Consider the following 17,331-nt stretch of genomic DNA (forward strand, 5'->3'; position numbering starts at 1 on the left):
TTGGCTATAAAGAGGTATCAGAACTGAGATCTTTGAGCTCATCACCACCCCATTTGGTGACACTAGAGGGAGCAGCAACACCTACAACTACTGCCCACGAATGAAGCAGATAACTCTACTAGTGCAGGGCTGTAGTTTCAGTAACACAGTGGGGCAAGTGCTGTCTCTGTGTGCAGGTCCCCCCCCCCCCTTTTTCCCCTGATGGGTAGTGTTATGCCAAGTCAGCTGACTTTGCCAGGGTTGAGTTTTACCTGTGAGTTCAGCATGTGACAAGTGAACATGTACAGGATTTTGAGGAGGCATAAGTGTTAGTTTTTACCTGGTTGATATGGGCTACATTGGTGTCACAAGCAAGAGATGTGGCTCACTGTCTAGTCATACATAAGCTGGTAAGCATGGGTAACAATTCCAAAGGTGAAGCCAAGTTTAGTCATTACTAGCCACTCAGGCGAGAGAATGTAGGTAATAGTAGGAAGTAAAATGATAATGTTATGGTTATTTGACTTTGTTTTGTCCAGAGCAAGGAATACAGTTCGGTATTTAAGCATGTAAAGTTGTGAGAAGTGTTGGGATAGTGGTATGTTTAAGTGGTTTTTCTATTATTATTTTTTCATTTATGTTTTGTAATTGATAAGAGGTAATCACATCATGGTCAGTACCACCAGGAGCAGGGTTTACGATACTGCAGGACGCTACCAAACTGGAGGTATTGAGAACTGTCAGAGAAGGAGGAGATAAGATGCGAGTGGTGAGTGAAAATTTTTGTCTAAAAGATGGGAAGTGTTTCAGGCTGAAGAGAAGGAAATTGTTTACAGCAAAACTCCAGAGTATGGTATTAAGTTGTGGAGAGAGCACAATGGCCACAGGATTGAAAGTGGGCCTCAGGATATGATGAATACATTGATTATGGAGTGATTGGAAAGAAGGAAAAGGGAGGAAGCAGTGAGGAAGAAGAAGGAGAAAGCAGTGAGGAAGAAGAAGGAGAAAGCAGTGAGGTAGAGGAGCAGGCTTATGGATAGTTTACCTGTTCCTCAAGTATGGCCAACTGCAAATAATGTAGCTGATCTGTTGGTCCTGTGAATAGTATGGAAGGACATTAAAGATTGGTGGACAATCTTTGACAAGATTTCAGTAATTATAGATGGTAACGTAACATAAATTCCTGAAAATTTACACAAAGCACATAATAAGGACACTGTTGAAGTTAAGGAGAGTAACATAGAAGTACAGGCTCCAATAACAAGTGGAACTGTGGAGTCTGAGGTAGCAGGAATGGGTGTGGACTATACAGACTTGATTAAGTGTTAGGATAGCAACACGGGTGATTTAAATGCAGTAGTTATAATGGGGATAGCCCTGAGGCAGGGTGAGCCTGGGTCAGATGCACATGTAAGTGCAGGTGCTGGTGATTTTTGTGAAAAGCAGAGTTGAACTACAATAATTATTTTGTTTTAGATATTAAAGGGTTGTTGGTAGTTGGGTTGCAGATGTGGTGGCAGAAGATAAGTTCACAGAGTGGATGATCAAGCCCCCATAGCTAAAGCTGTTTAAGAGTTTGCATCAGAGGGTTGGTACGTAATGCGAGCACAAGTACTGTGTCACAGCCTCGCAGGGTATGCAGCTGACCTGCACAGCGAGTGTTTACCACACAGCCACAGTCTGATGTATGCGACAAGTATGAATCGGACGAAGATTATAACTCAAGACTGAAAGTAAATATTCTGCGTGAAAAATCATGCCAAATTTAACCTTCAGCGACAGAAAGCTGTTGCCGTGTACAAATACGATAAGGGGCAATTCACACGGTATAGTGCCACAGGCACCAGGAAGTTGTTTTTTGGGAGCAGGAATAAAAAAACAAGCATTTTGAGGCGAATTCAGTCTGTAATGAGTGATTCAACTAGTGCTGTATGTGGTTTTCTCGTGAGGATTGTTTTGGAAGAGTGTTTGCTGGAAAAACATAAGGGGAACTGTTATCACAATAAAAAAATTCCAAAGTTGTTCCAACAAAGGATTAAAAAAAACACCAGATAGAAAAATGAGATGCCCTGCATAAGAGTTTAATAGAGCTAGAGCATTTATTGTTAAAGATGATATGTTCAGGATAATTCACTAAGAAAGAAAGAGGTCACTTTTTGTTCTTAAGGGTGGAATGGGGAGTTAAAAGTTGTGTGGGCTTGAGGGTGGCAAAAAGACTTGCAGCAAAATATGTTTCATAACATTTGAGATAATGAGTAGGGCAAGGGCATCTTGAGAGGGGCATCTTGAGAGAGATTGGGAGATTAAACAACATGAGGAGAGATTCCAAGGTGATGACAGCCACAGTATGAATAGTAGTGTAATGTAAATATGAGAGAGAAATTTATTTTTGAGTTTATGGGAAATAACCTATGAATATTTGCAAATCATCAAGGCTATATGTTTTACAGAAAGTGAGAAATGTAAAAGCACAAAGTGATGAAAGTCCTAGAAGAACTAATGGACTGTTAAGTGCTGTAGATGTAAGCAACTAAATAGGCTAAGGAGGCATTTAGCATATACGGCTGAAGTCAAACACAGACTCTCAACTTTAAAAATCACACCATCAGATGTTTTGTAAAGGAAACTATTGTAGATGTGACAAACAGTCTTAAGGAAGATCTGAGGCACTGGGTCTTCTCCGTAAAGGTGGGGGGAGGGGGCGGTAACGTAGTGCCGCTACCATGTTAAGAGTAAAATCTGTGAGAAGGTGTTTTGGAACACTGAATTAGTCACTGGTGTCTGAAAAGTGTGGTATGTTGACATTTAGCTTAAGCCAACAAGCATGTCAAATTATTGCAAGATAGGCTAGCCTCACTAAGAGTAGCTTGCTAGCACATCAGCAATACACATCACAGGGAAGGTGATGTCTCCATTATCGGGGTTCCGCTGGTGTTGCCAGGTAAGTTACGAGGAGTGGGGCACTGACACAACAATTGTGTTGCTATTTGGCATAAATAACAGTTGATTTTGTAGCAGAGTCAATCACAGTCCAGCTGTACCAAGGGGCTATGCTGGACAAGGAATGACAAGGAGGAGCCGCCAGCCGCAGCCACGAATTCGAGTCCCCACCGGGAAACTTCCTGCACTAAGCCTCCCCCCCCCCCCCCCCTCCTTTTCCCCTGGACTTGGTGCCACAGTGCTGGTCCACTCCAACAGCGGCAGCAGCAGCACGATGCAGCAGTTTCCATTAGGCATAGTAGCCACCTACATACCATATGAGTCAGGTGCAAACAAATCTGGAGTGAAGGGAGGACGGTCGAGGGTTTCCCAGTGCGTGTCCTCCAATTTGTCCATTGTCAAATTCGTGGAGTGAGGTTTAGCACTGTTTTGTAGGACGACATCTCTGATGTACATTCTTCATCTTTTCTTTTGATAGGCGGCTTTTGCCGATGTTAACAATCAGGAGTAGTAAGCTGCATTCATCATACATTTATCATACAGAAAGTCGATGAGTAACACTACTCTGTAGCTAAAAAACAGAGTCACAAGTACTTTTCCTGCTGCGAGCAGGTTTTCGCCTCCACTGTGCAGGCTTCATCCTTAACTTGTGACTCGTTATTCACCATTTTGGATTCTGGAGTATAGTGATGCAACAGTGTCTCATCACACGATGATGCACTTTAAAAAATCCTTCCCTTCTTGCTGGAATGGATTCAGAAGTCTCTCACAGATCTCCAATCTCACCTGTTTTTGCTGTTCTTAACATTAACTTTCAAATTCGTTGAGTACAAATTTTTCTCAAGCCCAGCTATTCATTGATAATGGTTTGAGCACTCCCAATGCTGATACCCACTTCCCCTGCAATTTATTCAATACTGCACCAGTGATCACCTTCAATAAGCTCTTGAACAGCACAGATGTCACTGTGGGGCTTGACCTTGGCCATGGAGCATGACCTTCATTTTCCACACTTTCTTGGCCATCCTTATATTGTCTGACCCAAGTAAACACTCAGCTCTGGGATAGTCTAGCATCCCAAACTGTGCCTTTAAATGACTTAAAATCTCCGAGGGTTTAGCCCCTTCATGAGTTAAAAACTTTATAATATGTTGTGCGACAGATGAAAGAACCTCTTGTTCGCTCATGCCAGTACTAGGGTCAGAACAGAATGCAGCAGCAAACCAAGCTGGATCCCCCTCCCTAGCACTCTGACCCTCAACCCACCAATCCACCATTCCGTGTGGAACGGCTCGCACAGTACCATTCATATTTTAGTTATCCTGTATATTTTAGTACTACTTGACATTTATTTTGTACAAAAATGGATCAGATAATTTAATTTCATGCAAATTTTGTTATAAGAATGTTTTATATTTGTCAGATATTGGTTTTGGTAAGTCTGTTTTGGGTAAAACAAGGGTTTACAAGTGGAATAAGCATTTGAAGGAGGTCATGAGAACAGTGAAGATGATGAGTACACATCACTAACCAATGAAGCAGAGAAAAGACTTATGAATTATTGCTGAATCACAGTCAATGAAGTAGTCGATGATGTTGGCACATCATTTGGCTCACACCATAAAATTTGTTCAGAAGTTTTGGATATGAAACATACGATATCAAAATTTTTGAATTTTAAACAAAAACTGTGGTGAAAGCAACTTGCTCAGGAGCCACTAGATGAAATCGACAACACAGCACAATTATCGAAATGTGCCACAACAGGTGATCAAAAGTGGGTTTATGGATATGGCTTCGAAACTAAAGCTCAGTCATGCCAGTAGAAATATTCTGGATCACCAAGACTGAAAAAACTCAACAAGTGTGGTCAAATGTGAAGGTTATGCTCAGTGGGTCAATAAGAACCACCACTAACAAATTTAGTGCTGTTTGCAGAAAAAATCTGAAAAAAAATAAATCTGATTCAATTCATGGCTTTTGCACCCGCTCACACTTTGTTGCGTGTTTGTTCATTTTTGGCCAAAAACAGTAATTTAATGATGCCCCAGCCATCACATTTGCCATAAATAAGGCCATGTGACTTTGTTCTGTGCACAAAAATAAAGAAAAAAACTTAAAGAGCCATCATTTTAAAAGCACAGGTAAGATTAAAAATGCATCACTGAGATATCAAAAGCTATCCCCAAAGATCAAATTCCAGGAATGTTTCATGTAATGGGAAAAGAGCTAAATAGTGTATAATATCTAACATAGACTGTTTTCAAGGAGACATCTTTGTTGTAGACACATAAATCAAATTTTTCCAAAAAGCAACAACAATGTGGTCAAATTCCAATGAGGAAATTTTCTGGCTCAAAAGTAAAATTCATTAAGGAACTTTGCTCAGAGCAAATCCTACAACCTTTGCATTTTGTACCAATAGTGAGCAATGTATAGCTCCTGCTGTAACAAAAGGAGGTACATGTACAATTATGTACAAGTGTGGTAAAAGTTATTTACGACAAACCATACACAGTAAATGAATCATGCATGAACACTAACAGTCAAAATAAATCTGATACAGTTCAGCATTGTATTTTCACCAACCATTCTATGGAGTATGATAATGCTCAGATATTGGTCACACCCTCATCCTTTCGGGATTGTGTGCGCAAAGAAGCAGTACAAATACAATTGGCATACAATACGATCAACCAATACAAGGACCTCGACCTAGACAATTAATATTATCCCTTTATTTTATGTCTTCTCTCTCACAGTAATTTCTGTTTCAAGTCTCCACTGCCTGTTATTTTGTACAATGCTAACAGGATGAATGATGAACCATGTGACTCATTCACTGTGAGTCTGTGGCTTGTTCAGCACCTCTGGGCTCATTTATCAGTGTTTGCTACGTGCTAACTATGTCATCTGTAACAAATGTGTTGCGAACTGCTTAGTATAATTTTGGTCATGTGTTTCTGGCATCGCAAAGAATATTTAGGTATGCTTTCAGTATCAGAAGTCTGTCATCAAATCATTTTGATAATGGCTGCAAGATCTGAGCCAAAATAATGAGAGAGGGTATAATAATGTCCAAGGTGCATGCCTGAATAATGCAGTGTGTATGCATGTACAGGAAAGGGGGGGGGGGGGGGGAGGCAGCAGGGGGTGGTGAAATTTCCTGAATTTCTCAGTTAAAAATACACTTTTTGCCATGTGAAAATACAGATACCCTGGGTGGCAGTACATTTTTTCCCCCATGTTAAGCGACAATACTTTCCCTTGGAGCTGTAAAACTTATCAATCTATTGAAGGGTAAAGGTTTTATTCACCAGATTAGAACTTCCCATCACTTTAGGAAATTAAATGCAAAAAAAAAAAGACATATTTTGGAAAGAACTTTGATGTGCATTTACACTCCATATTTTCCTATTACAAAAGTATAAATACAAATTCCACCAAATATAGTGTGGCAACTTCCGAAGCACTGAAATAGAGATTGTGATGTGCTTTTGTTAGTTAATCATCAGTCATGGCATGTGATCTAGCCAGCCAATGACAGTAGATATACAGAGCACAGGACATGTAATGTTTTCCGCCAAGCAATCATCACTGTTAAGTAGCACGAACACACGAATAGGAAAAGTTAATTATTTAATTTAATATGCATACAGCATTGCTACTAGAAAAGCCAAGTTTTCACATAAAGATGTGTTCAAATTATTAGACTAAATGATTATTTTTTATATTAAGTTTTCAGGTGTAAAAATAGGAGAGAAAAGTGTAATAATTGATTTGTTTTAATGGTTTGATTGATGTCACAAAATTTCCCTTCCAATCTACTCGCAGATCACTGAATTTTTCACATTTGGTAATATTTATAATTTTCTCTCCAAATTGTGTTGGTGTTAGTTGTCTGTGTACATGCTTTGAAACTGTGTTTACAGAAATGTTTTATGTTTCTGTGGTGTACTTTGGCTTGTTATCTATTCTATCAACTTTTTGTACATTGACAAGACATTATATACTGTAGTCTGTGAACTTGCTTGTTTTTAGCTATAGGAATAAATCATAGCATTTCCAAAGAAAGTGAGGTCATGGCAAAGACATAAGATGTTTCACCTCATAAAGTTTCAACTGTGGTGGCACTTCTTGCTAAAAAGTGTCATACACTGCAAGAAATTGCTGACAGAATGAGAATATCACAGAAACTGTCAGCAGAATCAAACTTTCAGTGCAGAAAGGTGGTGAATACAACCCAAACAGAAAAGGAAAATGTGGACGTCAAAAAAAAAAAAATAAATAAATAAATAAATAAAAAATAACGAAAAATAAAATCAGTCCTGGAACAATGAGAAGACTTACAAACATGGTAATAATGAACCATAAACTTACTTCTACAGACATGAGCGATCAGCTGAAAGGTTATGGTGTTGAAGTTTCACCTGTGCCAGTGAGGAGGAGGGTGTTTGAATGTGGTTTAGAGGCATGCCAACCAAGGAAAAAACAGAAAATCACACCTGCCATGAAAACCAAAAGATTGCAGTAGGCTAAACAACTTCAGGAGTGGACAAGTGAGGACTGGGCTAAGGTATGTGCAATGATATGGTAAATTAAGTGGGTCTGATCTCTAAAGTTAGGGGTTTTGGCTTCAAATTGTGATGTTTTACTGATACTGAAGAAATGCACATTTGAATTTTGGGACTGTTGAGGTCTCCTATGCTGCTATTTCCAACTTTTCTAACTTACAATTTTGTACACATGCTTCAGGTGTGCTCCAGTGATGAATCTGTATTCACTGTAATGGAAGAAAGCAGCCAGTATTATGATCGCAGACCTGGAGAACAGTTCAAAGCTGAGTGTGTGCAGCATCTACATCTACATCTAGATGACTACTCTGCAATTCACATTTAAGTGCTTGGCAGAGGGTTCATCGAACCACAATCATACTATCTCTCTACCATTCCACTCCCGAACAGCACGCGGGAAAAACAAACACCTAAACCTTTCTTTTCGAGCTCTGATTTCTCTTATTTTATTTTGATGATCATTCCTACATACGTAGGTTGGGCTCAACAAAATATTTTCGCATTTGGAAGAGAAAGTTGGTGACTGAAATTTCGTAAATAGATCTCACCGCGACGAAAAAGTCTTTGCTTTAATAACTTCCATTCCAACTCACGTATCATATCTGCCACACACTCTCCCCTATTACGTGATAATACAAAACGAGCTGCCCTTTTTTGCACCCTTTTGACATCCTCTGTCAATCCCACCTGGTAAGGATCCTACACCACGCAGCAATAATCTAACAGAGGATGAACGAGTGTAGTGTAAGCTGTCACTTTAGTGGACTTGTTGCATCTTCTAAGTGTCCTGCCAATGAAACGCAACCTTTGGCTCGCCTTCCCCACAATATTATCTCTGTGGTATTTCCAACTGAAGTTGTTCGTAATTTTAAGACCCAGGTACTTAGTTGAATTGACAGCCTTGAGAATTGTACTATTTATCACGTAATCGAATTCCAACAGATTTCTTTTGGAACTCATGTGGATCACCTCACACTTTTCGTTATTTAGCGTCAACTGCCACCTGCCACACCATACAGCAATCTCTTCTAAATCGTTTTGCAACTGATACTGGTCTTCGGTTGACCTTACTAGATGGTAAATTACAGCATCATCTGCGCACAACCTAAGAGAACTGCTCAGATTGTCACCCCGGTCATTTATATAGATCAGGAACAGCAGAGGTCCCAGGACGCTTCTCTGGGGAACACCTGGTATCACTTCAGTTTTACTCGATGGTTTGCCGTCTATTACTACGAACTGCGACCTTCCTGACAGGAAATCACGAATCCAGTCGCACAACTGAGACGATACCCCATAGGCCCACAGCTTGATTAGAAGTCACTTGTGAGGAACGGTGTCAAAAGCCTTCCGGACATCCAGAAATACGGAATCAACCTGAGATCCCCTGTCGATAGCGGCCATTACTTCGTGCGAATAAAGAGCTAGCTGCGTTGCACAAGAACGATGTTTTCTGAAACCATGCTGATTACGTATCAATAGATCGTTCCCTTCGAGGTGATTCATAATGTTTGAATGCAGTATATGCTCCAAAACCCTCCTGCAAACCGACGTCAATGATATAGGTCTGTAGTTCGATGGATTACTCCTACTACCCTTCTTAAACACTGGTGCGACCTGCGCAATTTTCCAATCTGTAGGTACAGATCTATCAGTGAGCGAGCGGTTGTATATAATTGCTAAGTAGGGAGCTATTGTATCAGCGTAATCCGAAAGAAACCTAATCAGTATACAATCTGGACCTGAAGACTTGCCCGTATCAAGCGATTTGAGTTGCTTCGCAACCCCTAAGGTATCTACTTCTAAGAAACTCATGCTAGCAGCTGTTCGTGTTTCAAATTCTGGAATATTCCATTCGTCTTCCCTGGTGAAGGAATTTCGGAAAACTGCGTTCAATAACTCCGCTTTAGCGGCACAGTCGTCAGCAACAGTACCATCGGCACTGCACAGCGAAGGTATTAACTGCATCTTGCCGCTTGTGTACTTTACATACAACCAGAATTTCTTCGGATTTTCTACCAAATTTCGAGACAAAGTTTTGTTGTGGAACCTATTAAAGGCATCTCACATTGAAGTCCGTGTCAAATTTTGCGCGTCTGTAAATTTTAGCCAATCTTCGGGATTTCGCATTCTTCTGAACTTCACATGCTTTTTCCGTTGCCTCTGCAACAGCGTTCAGACCTGATTTGTGTACCATGGGGGATGAGTTCCATCTCTTACCAATTTATGAGGTATGAATCTCTCAATTGCTGTTGCTACTATAACTTTGAATTTGAGCCACATCTCGTCTACATTTGCATAGTCAGTTCAGAAGTAATGGAGATTGTCTCTTAGGAAGGCTTCTAGTGACACTTTATCCGCTTTTTTAAATAAAATTATTTTGCGTTTGTTTCTGGTGGATTTGGAAGAAACAGTATTGAGCCTAGCTACAACGACCCTGTGATCACTAATCCCTGTATCAGTCATGATGCTCTCTATTAGCTCTGGATTGTTTGTGGCTAAGAGGTCAAGTGTGTTTTTGCAACTATTTACAATTCGCATGGGTTCGTGGACTAACTGCTCGAAATAATCTTCGGAGAAAGCATTTAGGACAATCTCGGAAGATGTTTTCTGCCTACCACCGGTTTTGAACAAGTATTTTTGCCAACATATCGAGGGAAGGTTGAAGTCCCCACCAAGTATAACCATATGAGTGGGGTATTTATTTGTTACGAGACTCAAATTTTCTCTGAACTGCGATGTGTGAAGCATCCAACTTCCACTATGGTCTGGAGTGTGATGTCTGTGAAAGGTCCTGGCAGGTTACACATTGTTGAAGGGACAATGAGGCAAGAACAATATAAAGAAATTCTTGAAAACGAACTTTTCCCCCAAATAAATGAGTGGTTTCCAAATAAAGATGCCATTTTTATGTATGATGGAGCACCTTGCCACAAAGTCAAAAGTGTTTCCAAGTACTTGGAAGAAAAGCAACTGAAAGTATTTCCCAGGCCAGGGAATAGTCCTAATATGAACCCAGTTGAAAATATATGGGCTATAGTGAAACAGAGGATAAGGAAATTTAGAATAACCACCAAACCAGATCTCATGGAGATCTGGTACCATGACAATGATATTAAAAAGTCGTGTGAAATGTTAATAAAAACTATGCCAAACAGGATAAAAATGTTGATTAAGAACAAAGGCATGCATACAAAGTACTGAATGTACAAATATAATCTGTATGTGGATGTAAATGTGTAATAAATGTCAAGTACTGGAAAAAATGTCTTCAGTCTAATAATTTGAACACGTCTGTACAATATAGGCCTTCAAAATTTTTTTGCTGGTTTTCTCCAAGGGTGTGATTAGGCAGGATCCTAAGAGCAAAGCTTAAATTGCAGCAGCATGATTACAGATTGCACTGCTATCACAGAACAGTTCATGGATTACTTAGTTGAATACCTGTTCTGTCAAGCACTTCAACTTTTCCATACATTATTATAATTACATGTGAAATTTTCATCCTAAAGCATTTGACACATTTTGATGTCTGCAGACGCTAGTGTGTGTATTGTGTTTTTTTGTTGTAAAGGACACATTTTCTTTGGAACTAAAGTTCTATTTTGGTGTTATTCTCTTATTTCTATTTTATTGCTGCAAAATTAGTTTGCAGAGGCAGGCTAAAATAAAATTATTCATTACAATATCAATTCTTACCAGTCAAAGTTATAAAAATTTAACTGAAAACTAAAACAATGAAAAATTACCAGAATTCTAAGAAATTCCCAAGCTTTTCCCAGATGAAAAAATTCCTATGTTTCCCACGGATTTCTCGGTTGTCATAGGGTGTATTCACCCTGAAATGGTGTAACGCGCGCACTCTCACATGCATGCATGCATATTGTAGTGAACACTGAACTTTTCAGTTATGACGAAAAAGCTGTACTTACTGAAAAAAAATCTGAAATATTTCCAAACAGAACAACATAAAAATAATCCTTATTTATTATAGTATTGCTGATGTATATCTTCTTACTGAATTCCCACTAATTTTAAACTGAAATTTTTGCTTATGTACAACACGAGCTGATGACAGAACTAAACAAACACGATGATATAACCAAGATGTTTCTGATTTTAAATTTAAGAAAGGAAAGAATGTGAAAATCTTTGTAAGAGAATGTTTGGATACTTCAGTGAAATGAGTAGCCATAGTTTGAAATTCAATTTAAACTAAAAATAGAACAAATAATCGTGTGCCACCGTATTTTATTTTTCAATTCAATCTCTAGAAACAGAATGTGAGAAGAACTTTTGCTTTTCTCATATCACCTATTTCCACTGACGATTACCTGCTCACAGAAACCAAATTTTATTTTGTTTATGTATCTTTACACTTGTGAAAAGGAAGTAATTTACTTCCAAATACATTCCAAAAAGTCTACTTTAAACTTTTATCATTTTTCTTGTTCAGCAGGTAAAGGAACAGTTTACTTTGGCCTCACACTCTATTGTGCCCACATAGAAATATATCCCTCCCTCTCCTGCAATTTTAGGGGTCGTTGCTCCTTGATGTTTCAGTAAATATAAGTGAGAAATGCAATGTTGTCAATTCTCACATTTTCTTCATTTACTATCACTTTCTCTTCTGTAGTCACTACTTCGCTTAATATTAACCATTTTACTTCAAACTTCTGAACAAGTGATTTCTGTTTTTTTCCATTATTACAGAGAAAGGAAGAGTACAAAATACATGCAGCAGTGCACACCATATGTGTGTTCAAAGTTAGCAGATTAAATGCAGGAAATGGTTGCAAAATAAATATGGATACCACAAAAATACATCAAAGAAACCTGCAAAAGAAAAGCACCAAGTATTATTGAACATGCACTATAGTGAAGGAGATTAGCTTCTGAATCTCACAAACTAAGAAACTCTATTCCGCTTCAGCTAAATTTCTGTTGGGCATGTTGTTACTCAGAGTCATGGAAAATCTGGTTTAAACCTTTCATTTCCCTTACATTTACTATGTAGCTATGACTACAGAGAAAATATATGTGGTCTGATAGAATACTGAAAATTGCGTACAGCAGCATAAAGCCTCACTCAGAAGCATAGCTCCTTTGATAAAATGAGCACTGAAGACCATACAACCTTGCAATAGCCTTACAAAAAGGCAACAAAATGAAACAAAAGTCAGCATTACAATAGGAAACCATAGCTTGGAGCTGCTGCCCATCAGTCTCGGTCATAGACAGCCAAATGGTAGGTCACAGGCCTGAATAATTTTAAACTATCTATGCATCCTGAGTGTGTCACAATAAATGTGGAATAAAACTTAATATTGTCCAAGATTGTATGGAATTTATCAGCATCCTAGATTAAATATCTGTGAAATCATTTTACTATGTTGCTCAGCAAAAACAAACAACACAGGACTAATGACGTAGGGCTCAAGCACAGGGGAAAGCAATAATTTTAAGAACAGTAAAGAGAAAAACGTTGAAAGTTAAGTTCACAAAATAAATTAACAGAATAAAGTTTGTCACATTATTTGCTACATGAATCTGCCAGCAATCAGTGGTGAAAAATGTCAGCACTGCAATGTAGATTACTGACAATCACAGAACAGTGCCACACAATGAAATCCATAGGAATGGAAAGCTGCACCAGAAACTAAAGTGAACAAACACAACAGGAGCAACATACAAACTGAAGACGTGAATGCTGTGAAATGAAAGTGTATTTACTTAAAGAAATTGTGTTTCTTTTTGCCTACAGTTAAAATTAACCAATTTTCCAAGTGAAATGGTCTGGAACATTGTCTAGTTTACCTTTTGCTCTGTCAATTAATGCCATCCGTAATTCCACAGAAATGTATGTCTCTGTTCATCAATGCAGAAACTACATCTAGATACTTCTCAACAATTACAATACCTGGTGAGAAAACGAAGTCAGTGGAGGAACTCGAGGGAGAGGATATGCCCCTTGTTCTCGCTCTCAGTTTTGCAGCAGCAGTAGCAGCAACAGCACAGGCACTGCGATCCTCTCGAAGTGATCTTTTGCGTCTTACCAAGTCGAACAGTTCAGGTGGTGGGAGTGGAGGTGGAGGTGGGGGTGCAAGTGCAGAGCTGCCAGGCAGAACTGATGGTGACGGCTGAACCGCTGCCGACCAATGCCCTCCCACTGCCACATCCACCCCTACAGCCCCAGCATCTGTACTGAAGCCATAGTACTCATCGAGGCTTGTAGCCAATACCGATTCATCTGCGTCAGGGTCACTGTCAGCAAACAGTGGATCATTGTCGGACAGCAGCTGATCGAAGTCTGCATCACCGGGACCTGTACCAGAAGTGCAGGGGAACCAGTCAGTTTAACACATGGGGAATAACCAAAAAGTCTATGTGCAATTTATTACTATCAATAACAACCTCTATCCTGCACAACATGCTAGAATTAGCCTTCATACTTTTCTTTCTTCTTTTTACTTCTTCATTCACTTACTGCTCACACATAAACTCTAACCTTTGTGTTCTTGCTTATCATCTGTATAAGTTGTAATTATAACATGAGAGAGCAAAGTGAGATGGGTTGAATTAGAGGATGATACAACTTAGGTGAGACATAACTTGTGACAGTTATTAAAAGGTTCATAGACTTAAAACAAGATGCCATTCTTCCTTTGTGGGTCATCATAATAATAATCCTAGAAAATGCAATAACAATCATCCATATAAGAATGTTTTCTTAGACTGTAGGCACAGCATGCTTGAACAGGAATAGTACATATTTCAAGTAATAGCTTGCACAATTAGTGTATTATTCGAATAAACATCTTCAGTACTTTCAACAGACATTAATTACTGTTATCATCTTCACATGAGGGATAAAATAAGCATCATGTTCCAGTGACCACAATTTCCTTGTTCTTCCAAGGTATTTACTACCATTATCTCAATAGCTGCAATCCAACAACAGTTCAAAGAAATCTCATTTCAGTGGATTACACTGTTGTGAACTCTCTTTTTACGAGCATACAAGTTTTTCTTAGAGATAATAAAGTTGGGATGGCTACTATTATGTAGAACTTTTTAACCATTTTCTTACACGTGTTTCTCTACAGAAATAGTTGCATTCTTCCGCAAACCTATATATATATCTGTGTGCGCGCGAGAGAGAGAGAGAGAGAGAGAGAGAGAGAGAGAGAGAGAGAGAGAGAGAGAGAGAGAGAGAGTGTATACCCGTCCTTTTTTCCCCCTAAGGTAAGTCTTTCCGCTCCCGGGATTGGAATGACTCCTTACCCTCTCCCTTAAAACCCACATCCTTTCGTCTTTCCCTCTCCTTCCCTCTTTCCTGATGAGGCAACAGTTTGTTGCGAAAGCTTGAATTTTGTATATATATATATATATATATATATAAAAACTGTCTCCCCCCAAGGCTGCACAGAATCCAGGATGCCACGTAACTGTAAAAACTTTCTTGACAATTTTTGCCATGTCTATGGAGACAGAATATCACCATTACTTTGGGATGCAATTAGGAATATGGATCAGTCCTAGGTACCACATACAATTTACAAAACATGTGCTGTGACCCTCTGTGGGTGGTAAACAAAAATGTTCATTCAGTGCTGTTTGCTGTCCTAATGATTTGCAGAGAGCCTTCAAATCACATTCCTGCACAACACCCCTCTCCCTCACCCTCCAGCATAGCAAGTCTAGAAAAAAGAAGCATACTGTAGACTGCCCCAACTTCCCACCAGTCATTCGACCAGAATCACATGGAGAGGATCTCCGCAAGTATACAGTCAGCAGTCAAATGTAGACAAAGTGCACGGAAGGGAGAAATCACCTCATCCATCATCTTAAAGGATACTGAATTTATGCCTGAAAGTGAACTGACCAGTGAGCCACAAAGATTTAGCCAGGCCAAACTAACAATAAGTGATTTAATTAGAGATGTGGAATATCTTAAGATGAACTAGAGCTTTTGGCATAACAGCTTCAAAAACAGAATCTTCTGTAATCTAATGTCAATGTGTCTGTGTATAGGACTCAGCAAAAAGACCTGAATTAGTACTTGATAAAGAAAAATACTCTTGTTGCCTGTTGTAATGTGAGTGGTTTAATACATCTTTACATCCGGAGTACAATCCTAAGGACTGGAGATTATTTATATACTCTTCAAAGCTAAGTTTAAAAGCTGTATTTTTACATAATGGAAATTCCCTCCCTTCACTGCCTATAAGACCATGCTTTCCACATGAAAGAAACCTATGAAAACATGAGACATTTCTGACAGCAACTGAATACACTGACCATCAATGATACATCTGTGTTGACAGAGGTCACTACAATATTGCTGGGCGTACAGTGGGGCTACATAAAATACTGTTGTTCCATGTGTCAGTGGGATAGTCAGGCTAGGTCATCTCACTCCAAAGTAAAGATCTTGCCCCCTAGGGAAAAATCTCTGCCCCAAAAAGAAAAATGTGCAGTGTGATCCTCTGGTAGAAAAAAAGCAAAATTCTTTTGTCCCCTCTACACATAAAACTTGGATTAAAGAAGAACTTTGTAAAGAGGACAGACGAGATCAGAGAAGCTTTCCACAGATCAGTGCTGCTAAAGTTAAAGAAAGTATCTTCACTACTCCACAGATTTGTTATCATCTTAAAGATAAAAACTTTGGACAAGTTTTCCAGGGCCATGAGAAAGCAACATGGAAAGCATTTAAAGATGATGCAAATGGCTTCCTGTGAAATCGAAGAGTTAACACGTAAGTTGTCACTGTGAATAATCTTCTAGAAAAATACCATCAATTACGCTACAAAATGTCATTTAAACTCCATTCCACAGGCGGACCTGTGGACTTCATCCCTGACAACTGTGGTACAGTAAATGACGAACATGTAGAGCAGTTCCACCAGGACATCTCACAAATGGAGTGAAGGTCTGGGGGAAAATTAAACACTTCTATGTTTGTGGACTTATACTGGACAGTGCCTAGAGAAGACCCAGAAAAAAGAGTACAAACAACTAGCAAAAAGAAGACATACATGTGAATAAGTCCCTTTACTTAAGAGAGCAAAGCTTTAAAACCAGAGTTACACCTGCTAATCGAATCTCTAATGTCACTTTCATTTTTATCAACCCAAAATTGTTTAGCTGTTTGCATAAGGAAAAGACTTTTGAAATGTATTTTTAGTATTTCCACTTGAAATAAGAATACCATAAAAACTAGAGAAAAAAAATCTGACATCATATTCATTTTTCTCAAGGCAAAACTGGGATAGATCAGATATGCTAAGAAAGGAAATAATTCCAAAATGCATTTTTCTTGAACAGTGTGCTCAATCTTGCTGCGACCACTGGAGTGCGAATCTGGGTGTCTGTGTGAATGTGCGTACTTTTACTAGAAATAGAACTAGTGCTCAAAAGCTAGTGTGGATGCTGTTTTCTATTACAAGTTTCTGTGCTCCATGCATTGATCTGCTATAGGTAAGCAGCTGCCAGTCCCTTATTTTACGTATTGCTCGAGTCATAAATTACCATTATTATTATAAACTGCCTATTTGGCTCACTTACTTCCCATACAGTTGTACCTTTGGTACTGTCTCTCTTTACTTATCTACAACTCGTTGTCCATTCTTTATTCCTTAATATTTCTGTAATATCTTCTCCTCTACAGTACCTGCCTTCAAAACACATGCAGACCACCATCTAAGACGGACTTTAAATGGCTGTTATTGTTATGGCCCACCACATTAAAAAGTGCTGTGATGCAACTCCCAGCAAATGCGGTGACACCACCTGAAGTGTAACATATCACTTCATGAACGTGGTAGGTTACTACAAG

The 17,331-nt window shown here is 39.0% G+C and overlaps 1 protein-coding gene across 1 annotated transcript in view; it reads right to left on the minus strand.

Moving 5' to 3' along the window:
- The window catches only part of LOC124795578, a 308,534-nt gene that overhangs the window by 188,359 nt on the left and 102,844 nt on the right, over positions 1 to 17,331 (minus strand). Inside the window, exon 3 of the mRNA XM_047259649.1 lies at positions 13,414 to 13,818. Within this exon, the coding sequence (XP_047115605.1) occupies positions 13,414 to 13,818 (405 nt within the window). The remainder of the gene's footprint in view (positions 1 to 13,413; positions 13,819 to 17,331) is intronic.

Source organism: Schistocerca piceifrons, chromosome 4, assembly GCF_021461385.2.
Source record: "Schistocerca piceifrons isolate TAMUIC-IGC-003096 chromosome 4, iqSchPice1.1, whole genome shotgun sequence".
In the NCBI taxonomy this organism is placed as follows: Eukaryota; Metazoa; Arthropoda; class Insecta; order Orthoptera; family Acrididae; genus Schistocerca; species Schistocerca piceifrons.